This window comes from Cordyceps fumosorosea (assembly GCF_001636725.1).
Source record: "Cordyceps fumosorosea ARSEF 2679 chromosome Unknown scaffold_31, whole genome shotgun sequence".
In the NCBI taxonomy this organism is placed as follows: Eukaryota; Fungi; Ascomycota; class Sordariomycetes; order Hypocreales; family Cordycipitaceae; genus Cordyceps; species Cordyceps fumosorosea.
In genome coordinates this window covers 16,490-29,739 of record NW_017387331.1, presented here as the reverse complement: position 1 = coordinate 29,739, position 13,250 = coordinate 16,490, and the positions used below count along the sequence as shown (strand labels likewise).

The window sequence follows — 13,250 nt, the reverse complement described above, 5'->3', positions numbered from 1 at the left end:
GCCTCGAGCTACGAAAAGCAAGTTTTGGATTTGGCCAATGACCTCGGCTTCTACAGAAATAACTCCACTGACTTCCGAGACCGTTGATCTACTACTATCCTATCCCCTCACTGGGAAACCCAGTTCGATTGGATGACAGCTGTTGGAGCAGACCGGGAAATTGACGCAAAACCTATTTATTAGCGTTGCGATGCCCAGCTATTTCTGCTTCCTGGTTTTGCATCAACATTAGCTCCTAAAACGAAGGTTACAACTTGCACGACGTCGCACCACATCACACCCTCCTCATTTTACAGCTACAGGTGAGGCAGTCTCTCGGCAGCGCGCATTACGTCAATCAATCTAATAGACATCCCATAAAGCTGAATCTTTTTGCATTGTGTCACCCGGAAACGCATAGCAATGGCTCCTCTCACTCCTCACTGGCAGCAGCCATCCCACCCCGAAATTCAAGAAGTCGTCATTCTTGACGAGGCCGAATTCACCACCAAGAGCCTCTCGCGTGTGGCTCTCGCACCGTTTGCCCTGTTTGCCCGGTTGGACTTTCCGCCGTGCACAGAAGCGGCTGAGCCCACGTATGCCACAGTGCAAATGGGACGCAATAGACATCTCAACCTCAACAGTGACCTGCTGTACATTAACCATTCTTGCGAACCGTCTCTTGTCAGTGAATGCCCGCTCTTGGTTGCTGTTAGCGTCGACAAGTCCCCCGCATTTGGAGTTGTTGGTTCATGTGGGGGACGGTTTCCCACGCTGAAAGCAAAAAGGCCTTGTTATCCCCAATGCGAGTAGAAGCACAAGAATTAACGGAAAACGAAACAACCTAGATTTTTGACACTGGCAACAAGATTATCATTGCCGGACCTAAGGGCCTCCAGCCTGGCGATGAACTCACTGTCAGTTGACCCCGCGTCGCACCGCCGTTCCCATTGAAATGGAGCATCCAAACGGAATCAAGTCCAAGAAATGCAATTGAAAGAGAACAAGATGTTAACGGCAGGCATTTTTTGCATGTATAGTTCTTCTACCCCTCCACGGAGTGGGAAATGGCCCAGCCCTTCCAGTGCCTCTGCGGCACGCCCACTTGCCGGGGCACCATCGACGGGGCCAAGCGCATGACGTCCGCGCAGCTTGACGGCCTCTGGCTGTCCAAGCACATTCGCGAGCTCCGCGCCGAGCAGAACGCCGTCACTGGTATCTCGCCCTTCGTCGCCGCCGATCCGACTGCCGACGCGCTACAGTATGCCGTCGACCAGGCGGAAAAGGTCGTTGAGGCTGCGCGCTCGGCGCTGCTGTCCTACACCAGCACCACCGAAAGCGGCAACAAGGGGCATGCAGTCCACGGCAATGGTGTGATCAAGGCTAACGGCGGCCGGCGCGCCGGCCCGACGTCGAGGGAGTTGAGCGGCGAGATGGGCGGCGACACGGCAATTCGTGCGTAAAAAGGAAGCAAGGGGGCCAAATCTACCTTGTTGGCCTGGAGAGGCGGGGGGTGGAGGTGGTGGTGGAAGAAACGGCAAGTTTCACGTTTGGTTTCGACAGGCTTGGTGCGGGTCAAGGCAAATTGGCAGCATGTTCGCGTTATCATTCAACTGATGCGCCGCTTGCGATTGTTGAAAAAAAAAGGTCACCAAAGGTAGACAGATTCAAACTGTGATATAGAAAGCGGGAGATTCAACATCTGCTGCATATGCATGCTTAGTAAAAAGGAAAATATTTCTTTTAGATCCAAATCAGCACGGACAAGTTCAGAAACAAGATGCTATAAACGCTACATACTAAAATAACAACATATTCAAAAATAGAGGTCGTATGTTATAAATACATGCCGTTCGTTGAACGACGTTTCAGACAAGGTCCGCCTTTTAGTCTCGCGCCTTAGCCTTCCTCTCCGCCTCCTTGCGGCGGTTCCCGCCCGTCACGTTCATGCCGGGTGCCCAGCCGGCGTCGCTGACCAGCCGCTGCTTCTCCGTGTACTTGGCCGCGTCCTCCCAGCGCTTGCGCTCGAGCGTGCGGCGGTCGTGTGTGGCGCGCGCGAAGCCCCACGCCTCCGTGTCGGCCATGTGCCAGGCTTCGAGCGACGCGCGGCGGCGGCGCGTCTCGGAGGCGGCGCGGCGGGCGCCCCCGACGATGACGTCCCTGGCGCGGAGAAGGATGGCGAGCTCCCTCTCACGGTCAAGCTCGGTGACGGCCTTAGGGCCGAAGGCGAGGTCCGGCCGGTCCGGGTCGTTGATGTGGTCCGAGGGCACGGGGCTCTCGGAGCGGCCGTCGTCGATGATTTTTTTCGGGATCGCGAAGCCAAAGTACCAGTCGAGCTGGGCGGGGAATGGGTCCTCGGCGGTGAACCAGAGCGAGCGGGTGTCGGCGGTGTCGCCCGAGACGGCCTTTTTGAACTGCAGGACTTGCGTGTATTGGGATTGGCTGGTGCCGAGACCCTTGGTTACGGAACGCAGCCAGCCGTCGCGCTCGGAGTCGCGGATTATAGTGGCGTTGAAGTCCCCCTGCATGTTGGCTAGGGCGGTGCGTGTCCACGGATGGGGGACCATGCCGATGGTGAAGACCTTGCTCTCGTTCATAAATGTCTTGGCATCCCTGACAACCAATGGTGTCGTAGCGCCGCAGGGGCCGCATTTTGGAATGTTGGGAGGACATGAGCCGGCGAGAGGTGTTGGCGGACACGATGCAAGAGCTTTGGCTAGATCTGTCGCATTTTTAACCATGGCGCCCATATGTTCTGGGAAAGGGTTGATGACATCGATGCCCATGGCATAAGAATTCTGCCAGGAGGATTGCAGATGAGCATTGATCAGTTCGTTGCGCAGTGTCCCGAATTGGTGCTTGTTTTTTTCGAGCACGAGTTTGGGATACTTTTTGGCGATTGAGGTGGCGTTGTAGAATGCCAGCACAGGAGGAGTCTCTTGCTCCTTGACTGCATCGTCGCCCAGCACGTCTAATAGCGAGCTCGCGGAGACGAGGTTCGCCGAGTCTAGTGCTATCTGGACCGCGTCGTGGACATGATCTCTGGAGCCCCAGAACAGCGCGCTCGACAAATTACCTGCCCTCGACAGCGTACTGTATTCGCCACGGCGAAGCGAAGGCAAGAAGTCGTAGTCGGTACCCATTGGGAAGAGAACGAACTGAGAGAGTAGACCGCCACCTACTGTATCCCACGCGAGCCAACGCAAAATATCCTTCTTCAGCTCAACAGGAGCGTTTGTTTCGTCGAGTTTGGAGTAAAGGGGGTGACTCTTTGCCTCATCCGGGCCGAGAATTAATGGCTTGAAACCTCGCGCCCACCAGGCGCGTCGCCACATGAGCAACAGGTGGATGTCTGTATCATTTTCAGCAGCAGCTGTGGTATCGAGGGCATCGTAATAGCAGTATATCGGCTGGCGAATCGCCAGGTCAGGAAGGAGAGCTCTGTCGTTATCGAGAGTCACTTCGTTGGAAAAGACTTTGGACAGGGCATTGGAGTCAGCGAGCCAAGCCGAGGTAGCATATGTATCATCGCTTTGACGGGGAGGCGGCTGCGACGGAGGACTGGCCGGTAGCTGAGCGCTCTTGGTGGCGGAACTGTAGTCTCGAGCGTCTGTGTTGGTCGTCTTCCGCTCGGAGGTGGAGAGGCTCGGGGAGGACGGAACAGCGGATGTGAGAAGAGTAATGAGGCAAAACGCGGAAAGGGATACGGCAGCGAGCAGAAGTGTTAAGCGGCGGGTGGTTAAGCGAGGAATAGGAATGCCGGGGTACGGCAGTTGTCGACTCATTCTGGGTGGCGGGGCAGCAAGGCGGAGGCGGAGAGGCGGCGAAGCTGGCAAGGCTTGAGACGAGGGGAGGGGCCAAACGGTTTTGCAACGGTCGCGATTGAAATACGCTAGAAAGGAATTGAAGTCACCGATTGAGAAGATGGAACTTCCATAACGACAATGAGGGAGCGCAGAGCAGTGGTGCCCTACAGTAGTCGGTTGTTCTGAGAGGACGATGTTTAAGAGACAGGGATGATGGATGGATTGACGTCGAAGAAGGGGGAGGGGAGGAAACGGGCGGCTACCAGATCCACCAACGGCCCCGCCCGCGATACTGACGAGCTGCGGACCCGATAGTATACTACTTTATTCACTTGCTTAAAGTAATATTAGGATTTCTTTTTAGAAAAAAAGAAAGAAAGAATAATAGTAGGGAAGTATAACTCTCTCATTGGGCTAGACTTAACAGTCCCATGCCGCACCGGGAGCCGTTACAGTCATAGTGCCTCGTCCGTAGCCTTGCAGATGACGCAGGTACCTGGCCGGGAACTCGCATCACGAAAGACGAACAGGTAAAAATCGTACTGTCGTATAAGATTGATATCTAATCGCTAAATATATCAAAAAAGCAAGGATCATGTTCTTGGACTATTGTGTTTATCCTCCTGCAGCGACTCGTGGGCGAGCGATTGGGCATGGTCAACTGGGAACAGAAAACCTCGTGTGCTTGGAAATATGAAGATAGCTTTAATAAAAAACAAGGAGACAAAGTGTAAGAGACCAAGTCCCGTTCTTTTTCTAAAATAAACTTAATAATTAGTAGGCCCGTAGTAACGACGTTGGCAGGTAGTCTGCGTGTTTGTAATTGAGCTTGGCTTGGTAGTACCCGGGAGTGTGCATGCCCCCCTTCGGCGGATGTGCTATCAATCATGAAAATAACAGAGTAGTGCTATAAATATCATCCATTGATTAAATCTAACAAATACAGTAGATTGAATCCTCCCAAAATAATTCTGGAACAAATTTAGCGTTTTTAATAAGGAGCAGTGAGAAAATGGGTAGGGGAAAGTTCGTCTGTGCTATGTATGTACATAGCTCGCGTTGATCTGCACGTCAGGGGAAGTTGAGCGTTTGCTTTCCCCGACCCGGGGGTCATCTCTTCCACACCGTACTGTTTCGACTTCCAGTCATCTGGCCGCTTTTCGCCGCTTGGTCTTATATACGGCAAATCACCCTTGCTTTCAGGCATTGACTCATCGAGCATGTTCTTACTCATCCATTCACGCCTGCATTGCTGGTGCCTTGCCACAACCCACTACCACCCTCCCCCTTCAGCCACGCGGTTCGTTGGCTCGCTGATGCACCCGCAAGGCAGCAGTGGCCGATCCTTCGTCAGCCTTGTGTATGTCCTCGCGTATTCGTCATGAACAAACCATTCGGTATTTTATCCATCATCTTCGACCCGTTCAGCGTCCTGTCGCTCGCTCTCTCACGCCCAGCACGTATGTTGCTAGCCGCACACCATGTCGCCGAACCTCTTCAACAAGGACCTGTCCAGGGCGCAGAGCAAGCAAATACATGGAGTCTCTGACCTGGTCCGAGGCGATGAACATGGTGCCATCAAATTCACATATAGTCATGACAGTGTTCCCAAACCTGTCGTCATTCATATGATTGCCCGTGGTGAGCCTAAGCAGCCAATCAACCAGCCCAGTCGTCCAATGCCCACCATCGGCCGCCATTGACACACCCCTCTAAACAGATTGCATGACTTATCCTCAAAACTCTGGTTTTGTCATCTTTTCAGAATCCGATGATACTGATTATGACATTCCCCGGTTCCTCGATTCGGTTTGCCAAAAACAAAAATGGTCTGACATTGAAGGCGCTGTCCGTGTTATTGCAACGGCACTGACTTCGGCAATCGAGAAGCGCGATCAAGGCACTTCAGACAGCTCAAGCGGCTCGGATGACTCCTTATGGGACTATGGAAGCGATTCTGAAGACCTGGAACCCATAGAGACTACCCGCGCCGATGGCGACCATCAAAACTCGCATGGTCATGATGACCATGCCGTCGTCCACTCGCCGAGCGCCTCGACATTGGCCACCCTGAGCAATTCTCTAAAAAAGGCCCAGAGCGTCGGCATAGCTGTAGGCGTGTATCCTCGGCCTGGAAGCGACCTCCCGGCTGTTGTTTCGCTCGCTGTTCCTACAACATGCCTTGGCGTGGATGCAGGAATTTTGGAAGCCTGGGGCCTCAGACCGACCGAAAATTTGGTTTTACTTATCAAGATTGACAGAGAATACCCAACACTTGCCGAATTTCTCGACATGTCAATTCGCCAAACAGCTTTGCGGTTTCGTTTCGGCAGATGCTTGGGCGCGAAACCCTCGCCGGCCTCTTTGCAGTCTGCCTACAACGATACCAACCTCCCTTTCCACGACGCATTGACAGTTACCGATGATGAAACAGCTCAAAATCCGTTCGAACTCATCAGCATGTCTAATTCAATAGACAAATTACTTAATGCTGAATTTAACAGAATCCTGGAAATGAAACGGCGCTGTAAGCTCCCCTGGCCTCACGCACAGCGTCTTGTTTCGCAGAAGGAGCTGCAGTCGGAAACGCACTGCGTACAAGCCGAAGAAACAAACTCCGAAACTCTGGAATTGCAGGCCGATATGGTACCTTTTCAGAATCTAATCGGGCCAGTATCCCAGGATGCTGCGCTGGATGAACCAGAAGCCTTTAGCCTTCCCCTTGTTGCCATGCAGTTTGCCCTTCATCGACTGGCAAACTGCACACGCTACTGCATGGTATGCAACTCATGCCTGAAAAAGAGTTCCTCAGCCTTAAAGCCATATGTCTGCTCTACATCGTTGTGCCTTTTTCAGTACTTGACACTGGGCCTTGGATCAACCATTGAGCACGAAATAATGAATGCTCCTTACGTCGTGGACATGCTGATTTGCTTCTTATACGCGGCATTATCTGATTCAACCAGCCGTGAACTTCCCGACGGGCTTGGTATCAAGACAGCTTACGTTGATGACGTTGGTGATAAATGGGCTGAGGGGTCATACGTCGCCGCCACCGCAGACATGCAGTTGATGAAACTTCGCAATCTGGATTATTCAACATTGCAGAAGCACCCCTGGGCCCCTTTCCGCAAAGGCGATCGTGTCTTGCTCGTTCATCGAAAAGAAATCGAATCAGTCGCCTGGGCGCGTCAGCATCGGGTCGTAAAATCATGGTGTCAGCTCAAAGAATATGTTCAAGGAGAATGGATATTAGAATGCCATAGTTGCTCCGATTCACCATATGGCTCTCCAAGAAACTCGCCAATTAGCAAACTTTCCGACACACCGATCCCGGGGGGCAACTGGCGTGAAGTGATGTTGTTTGGTTACTGGCAGAATATCGACGACTTGGAACTCGACAGGCGAAGATCTGCATTGCTAAACATCCTTGATGGGATACCGTCAGTCCTCGAAATGCGAGAATATTTGATGGCCCAGCCTGGAAGGCGGCTGGCGAGTTGGGCCCGGATCCATAAATCCGAGCTCACAGTTTTGAACTGGACTGTGGCTTCAAATCGATCCCTAATTGTGCAAGACGATGTTATAGAAGGTAGCAACACGAAGGAAATGACACCGAGAAATGACTCGAGAGTATTCGGCCATGATGGCCAAGACATGTTGGAGTGGATGCAGTTTCGATTTCTTCAGGGGTCACCGGAGACGGAACAAAGATTCGAGCACAAAGTACGCCAACTATCGGAAACAACAAGGACCCCTACAATATTTGCCTGGCACGGGAGCTCATTGAAGAACTGGCACAGCATCATCCGGACGGGGCTCGACTACTCTGTGGTTGAGCATGGGCGCTCAGCCGGAAACGGAGTCTACTTCAGTAAATCCATGACGACCAGTCTAAGCTATAGCAAGGGCTGCCTACGAGCCATCAATCGTGTGAGTTTTTCTCTACTCTTTCAAACAAGCCAACCTTTTCAGAGAGCACGCGCGGAGACTAATTGAGAGCGCAGTTCGGCGGCTGGCCCAAGTCAGAGCTTCAGATTAGCAGTGCTATCGCTGTTTGCGAGTTGATCAATTGTCCAGACGAGTTTGTTAGCCGGCAACCATACGTCGTGGATAAACTTGACTGGATCCAGTGCCGGTATCTGTTGGTTGGAACAAATCCGTCGGCAAAAGCGATTGACTTTCCGTTTTATCAACCGCAGACGAGTGAGCCACCCGCGCATGTCGACCAAGACAAAAACTACCCGATCATTGGCCCCGACGGCCCTGTTGAAATCCCCATTACTGCAATTCCTCTTAGCCGACGTGCTTTGCATTCCAAGCGACCGATACCAGAGCCGGCCCCGACCTGGAATAGATTGCTCTTGAAACTTGGTGTTCTGTAGACAAGCAGACAGAGGCAGGAGGTGAACGTGCACGAGTTTTGGTAGTGCAGAAGGAGTCAGCAGAAGGAACAAGGAAAGAGAGAGGGTGTGTGAATGAAAAGTGTTGCTTGGTTTGGATGAAGAGTGAGCGACCGAGAAGAGCACACCTGGGTCTTTAGCAGTATTCTTTCATAGAGCATTCAGCGCGACCTACCGGCCGACTTGAGCGTGGTCAAAGCCGACGATGATCAGCGTGGCTTTCCGGACGTATCTCAGCAGAAAAGAAAAGGTATACATAGAAAAGACAGCAATTCCAACTTTATGGGCGCAGGGAAAGTTGTTCTGCTTATGCGTCGGAAGGAATATACTACGTCGTATGTGGCCACCCATTTGTTGTTGATCATGATCACAGGTCATTTTGCAGAAGCTGCAGTGGATAGAACATTGAGCCAACGGGGTTTTTCTTTTATATATTTTTCCTTCATTATTCATTTCTACATAAATTGGCCACAGCCTGGCTGATTCTCATGAAGCAGGTTATTTAGCTTCCAAATTATTGATGCCCCCTCTGAAGAAATCATCGACGCAGCGACAGACAGGGCAAAACAGACAGCATGACGGTAGGTTCCAAACCCGCTCACGCTCACAACCTGAGCTCCTTGTCGCTGGGATCGGTTGTCTTTCTGGCGAGGGGAATTTTCGGGTATAGGTTTTTTTTTCTACGATTCTATAGTTGCGCCTCCTGCTCAAGGACTGAGCGGTTGTCCCAGAAGGAAAAAGAAAAGTCTCTTTTTTGAAAATCTCAGAAGAAATAAAAAAAAGACGAGATACGCTGATAACGATACTGCAGAAGGACTAAGCAAAAGTTATCATCCCCTTGTCCTTGCTGCTTTCATCATTATGCCCCCCCTGTTGTGACTTCCACGGATTTTTTTGGTGTTCTGGCTCTCGACCTTTGGAGACTTCAGAACGTTGTCGCTTGTTTTCAACAAACCTTGTAGCAACGGCCCTGCGTTACTGATAAAGTCACAAGGTCCATGACTGATAGAAAGAAATAGAGCAACTACTTCGACTTATGCAAGCATTTAGTCGTGCTGAAACAGTACGCTGATGGACTCGCCGTGGTGGACGCGGCGGATGGCTTCGGCAAAGACGGCGCTGATGTCAATCACCTCGAGCTTGGGGCAGAGGCGGCAGTGCTCGGTCTGGGGCACCGAGTTGGTGACGAGTATCTTGTCGATAGCCGAGGCGTTGATGCGGGCGATGGCATCGCCGCTGAAAACGCCGTGGGTCAGGAGGGCGTATACTTTGACGGCGCCCTCGCGCTTGAGCAGCTTGGCGGCTCGCGTGATGGTGTTGGCTGTGTCGCCGAGGTCGTCAACCAGGATGCAGATGCGGTTGGCGACGTCACCGACGAGCATCATGCTGGCGTTGCGCTGTTCGGTGAACTTGATCGGCCGGCGTTCCTAGTGGGATCATGTGAGTGTCTTTTCATCGCAGCGACAAAGCAGCGGCGGCTCATGTTTTTACCTTGTGGATGAGGGCAAAGTCCATATTTAGACTATCGGCAATGGCGGTGGCACGCTTGGCGCCGCCGGCATCCGGGGAGACAACGACGGCGTCCTTATAGCCGGGGATGTGGTGGCGGATGTAGTTTTGCAGGAGAGGCTTGCCGTAGAGGTTGTCAACGGGGATGTCGAAGAAGCCCTGGTACTGGGGGTCGTGTAGATCCATGGTGATGATGTGGTCGGCGCCAGCGCAGGTGAGCAGGTCGGCAACGAGGGTGCCGGCCTGGGCCACCCACTGCTTGTAGCCGGGCTTGGCATGGAAGGCGCTGACATTGGTGGGCTTCTCGTAGTCGTGGGTGGTGAAGCTGCGCTGGGAAGAGATGGAGCCCTCAGCGGTGTGTCCGCGGGCGTGCGACGTCAGGCTGGCGGGGTTGTCGGCGCGCTTGGCGGGGGTGATGTGATCAACGGCGCCATCAGGTTTGTCTTGCGAGATGCTGTTCTTGGCGAGCCTCTCGGCAAGCCCATTAACGCCGTTACCGTTGCCGAGGCCGCTACTTTTAGGCCCGCCAGGCCGGGGCGTGGCAGGTACGCTCTCAAATGTGTAGTCGTGCTTCGCGCCGCCGTTGGCCTCGACTGAGCGGGACAGCGGTGCGCCGGCCTTGTTGTAAGGCCAGTCGGGCTGGCGAGAGTAGGGGAAGAGGGGTATGACGGCAGTGACACGCTTGGCAGAACCCGTCTTGCAGGCCGAGATCATGATGCAGAGATCGATGAGGTGGTCGTTGACGTGGCCGGAGCCGGACTGGACAATGTAGACATCTTTGCCGCGGACAGAGTCCTTGATCTCGCAGCGGCTCTCACCGCCGGAGAACTTGCTGAGGATGCGATCGCCGGGGGGGATGCATAGAATGTTGCCGATGTTGTCGGTGAGTTCGGGGTGGGAGTTGCCGCCGAGAAGGACAATGTTGCGGACCATGGCGGTTGGTGGCGGGCCGGACCGGGCTAAGTAGGTCGCCGTTTGTTGATGGGACGTGGCACTGAAAGAACTGGGAATGGAGGAGAAAGATTTGAGTCAATCTCCTAACTTCCTCCTCTTTTCTTCTTTTCCTTTCCCAGTAGAGGGTGTTCCAAGAAGTGCAATGCGGGGTGTTGATCACACAACGTCCAGCAGCGAGGAATGTCGCTATGCCGAGGGACAGCCTTTTTTTTCCGGCTGCGTCACACCGATTGCGGACCAGGAACAAGACCTGACACGCGAGCACGATGGGAGATGAAAAAGATGCAGCTAAAAGGAATCTCGGCAGCCGGCGAGCTTGGTCAAGACCAGCAGGCACAGCGGATGGAAAGAGGCGTATAAAAGATGGACGGTGATTGTTAAAGCAGCATGATGATGGATGGACGAAAAAAAAATCTAGAGAGGGCCAGAAGGTGGGAGAGAAATCCTGAGTCAAGGTTTTTGGTGCAGGGCCGCCTTCGCTTTGGGACCCCGCCTCCACTGTAAAAAAGGGCTGCCTGCCTCTTGCGTCCATTCTTTCTTTGGTGGGGTAAAATGCAGGTGATTGAGTTTACATGCACCATCATTGGCTGTGATACTGGTTCAATGATGCCTTCAAAATTAAGAAATTGTGCCTGATATCTCACCATAAGGGTATGACCAGGGTCAGGGGTAGAATGGTAAGATAGGCCGAGCTGGTATACTAATGTAGCCGTCCAGGTACGAAGTTACGGGCTGCACAGGTTGCATCATCGGCACTTGTCAGGTACAGTACGTGCCTACCTATGTATGTAGTAGGTATGTAGGTACATACATAGGTAGGTATGTAGGTATGGAAGTACCTGCAAGCCTACAGGCGCCGTGCAGCGGATGCCAACAGCGCTAGAGCACGCTAATAACCCCCCTGTAATATTTCCAATCCAGTACATTACGTACACAATTCTTCTGGGTCATGATTGGTCTCGCCTTCCACCAAAGGCGGGCACCTAGCTGGAGCTTCTTTCCATCATAAAAAAAAGTTGGCAGCTTCAACCCAGGAATTGACGTTGATCGACAAACCATTGATGACCACTCAATTACTCTGCCTACCTTATCGACGCATAACCTGCCCTTTACACATAGCAAGCTTCAGCACCCCGGTGTAGCTGTCACCATGAAGATTCTCGAGGCCCAGGCCGCCGTCCTCTCCAACTACGAGGTCTACCAGCATGCAGCTGACCAAAAGGACCGGTACAAGAAGGCCAAGCGTCGTGGTCCACCCAACATGGAAACTGTCGCTCGTGAAGTATGATTTCGCAGAAGTATCATCTATTGGACATCTCTCCGCTAACTCGTCCCAGTTGCTCCAGTATCTTCGCACCAAGCCAAGCCCCCTCTGCCAGACGCCCATCACCTACACGCCATCGTGCATCAAGACGCTTATTGAGCGCCTTCAGCCCTTTGAGCTGTCCAAGGGCGAGGTCGTCATGATTCTCAACCTGCGCCCTTCCTCCGTTGCCGCCCTCAACACCGTTCTCGAAGACATGGGCGACCGGTACACCGAAACAGAGCAAGAGGACCTGGTCTCCATCATCTCCGAAGTCCTGGGCCAGTTTGATGAACCAGAGGGGCACGAGGCTGCGGAAGGGGACACCTCCATGCAAGACAATACAGAAGCCTCGTGAAGTCTTGAGTCTGCAGAGCAAACTATGACATCACCTGCCGCCCCCTCAAAGAATGATGCAATTACCGTCGCTATGACCGGTTGTCTTGACCGCCGTGGAACAAATGTCTTCAAATGCGAGCTTGACGAGCTCGCCCGTCACCGCGGAGCACTCCACGTAGCGATCGGCTCTCAAACTCTGCGCCATCTGATACGCCTCCTGGGGATAGATGATGCCGTTGGGGTCTGTCTCAGACCGCAAGTCGCGCTTCAAGCCAAGAATGATGATCGGGAGGCCGTCAATACGAGGAAAGGTCTTCTTCAGTTCGTCAATCCACTGTCCGGCTTGTTAGCGCATCCGGGTGGCAATTACCTCGAGCTGGGTTACTCACGTAGCGCTTCATGTTGAGCAGACTCAGCCGCTGGCTAATGTCATAGCAAATGACGATGACGTCCGGGTCCAACAGACGCCAGTTTTCAGGACTCGATGTGTCTCGGAACTCAAACCGATACCTTGCGGTGCCTAGATTGATGTTGAAAATAAACGGCTGGTCAATGTCGCGCCGCAGCTGAATCGGGTTCACAGTCTCGCTGGCGCTGAGCCGCCTATCTCGGCAGTCAGTCACATGCGCCCGGCCACAGTGTGGTTCCTAGATGAAAGAAATACATACGATAAAAAGGTCGTCTTGCCGCATTTTTCGTCACCCACCAGTAGTATCTTCATTGTGTCTACCTGTATTGTCATTTTTGCCGCATTGTGTAGAGTGTGCCAAGTTGCACGTCTCGAGGGTCTGCCGAGAGATAAGGTGGCTAGCTGGCTGCCCACTGAGAATGACTTGACTGTTTTGTGCTGCGCTAACTTTCGGCCAAGCCAACTCTCAACCACTCCAGACTCACAACACAAAAAGCTTCAGCCCCAGTTTTACCCTCTGGAGCCTGCAGTAGTTTTCTTTCCGATGA

The 13,250-nt window shown here is 52.9% G+C and overlaps 6 protein-coding genes across 6 annotated transcripts; 3 read left to right on the top strand and 3 right to left on the bottom strand.

The window, feature by feature from the left end:
- Nucleotides 1–402: 402 nt before the first annotated feature.
- On the top strand, nt 403–1,442 carry ISF_08477 (Post-SET domain protein; the record flags this gene model as incomplete). Its single annotated transcript, XM_018852080.1, has 3 exons — nt 403–663; nt 828–896; nt 1,020–1,442. 3 exons carry the CDS (start codon nt 403–405, stop codon nt 1,440–1,442), a joined length of 753 nt encoding a protein of 250 aa, XP_018700680.1.
- A 423-nt stretch (nt 1,443–1,865) lies between these two features.
- ISF_08476 (hypothetical protein) lies at nt 1,866–3,764 on the bottom strand (the record flags this gene model as incomplete). The annotated part of the gene is made up of 1 exon (XM_018852079.1): nt 1,866–3,764. One exon carries the CDS (start codon nt 3,762–3,764, stop codon nt 1,866–1,868), a length of 1,899 nt encoding a protein of 632 aa, XP_018700679.1.
- Nucleotides 3,765–5,266: 1,502 nt separating this feature from the next.
- Nucleotides 5,267–8,142, top strand: ISF_08475 (ubiquitin-conjugating enzyme E2 Q2; the record flags this gene model as incomplete). The annotated part of the gene is made up of 3 exons (XM_018852078.1): nt 5,267–5,426; nt 5,506–5,897; nt 8,086–8,142. 3 exons carry the CDS (start codon nt 5,267–5,269, stop codon nt 8,140–8,142), a joined length of 609 nt encoding a protein of 202 aa, XP_018700678.1.
- A 1,092-nt stretch (nt 8,143–9,234) lies between these two features.
- On the bottom strand, nt 9,235–10,630 carry ISF_08474 (ribose-phosphate pyrophosphokinase; the record flags this gene model as incomplete). The annotated part of the gene is made up of 2 exons (XM_018852077.1): nt 9,235–9,615; nt 9,680–10,630. The coding sequence occupies 2 exons, from the start codon at nt 10,628–10,630 to the stop codon at nt 9,235–9,237; spliced, it is 1,332 nt and encodes a 443-aa protein (XP_018700677.1).
- Nucleotides 10,631–11,801: 1,171 nt separating this feature from the next.
- ISF_08473 (RNA polymerase III, subunit C17) lies at nt 11,802–12,312 on the top strand (the record flags this gene model as incomplete). Its single annotated transcript, XM_018852076.1, has 2 exons — nt 11,802–11,933; nt 11,989–12,312. 2 exons carry the CDS (start codon nt 11,802–11,804, stop codon nt 12,310–12,312), a joined length of 456 nt encoding a protein of 151 aa, XP_018700676.1.
- A 45-nt stretch (nt 12,313–12,357) lies between these two features.
- Nucleotides 12,358–13,014, bottom strand: ISF_08472 (Small GTPase superfamily; the record flags this gene model as incomplete). The annotated part of the gene is made up of 3 exons (XM_018852075.1): nt 12,358–12,627; nt 12,683–12,896; nt 12,962–13,014. 3 exons carry the CDS (start codon nt 13,012–13,014, stop codon nt 12,358–12,360), a joined length of 537 nt encoding a protein of 178 aa, XP_018700675.1.
- Between the last annotated feature and the right edge of the window lie 236 nt (nt 13,015–13,250).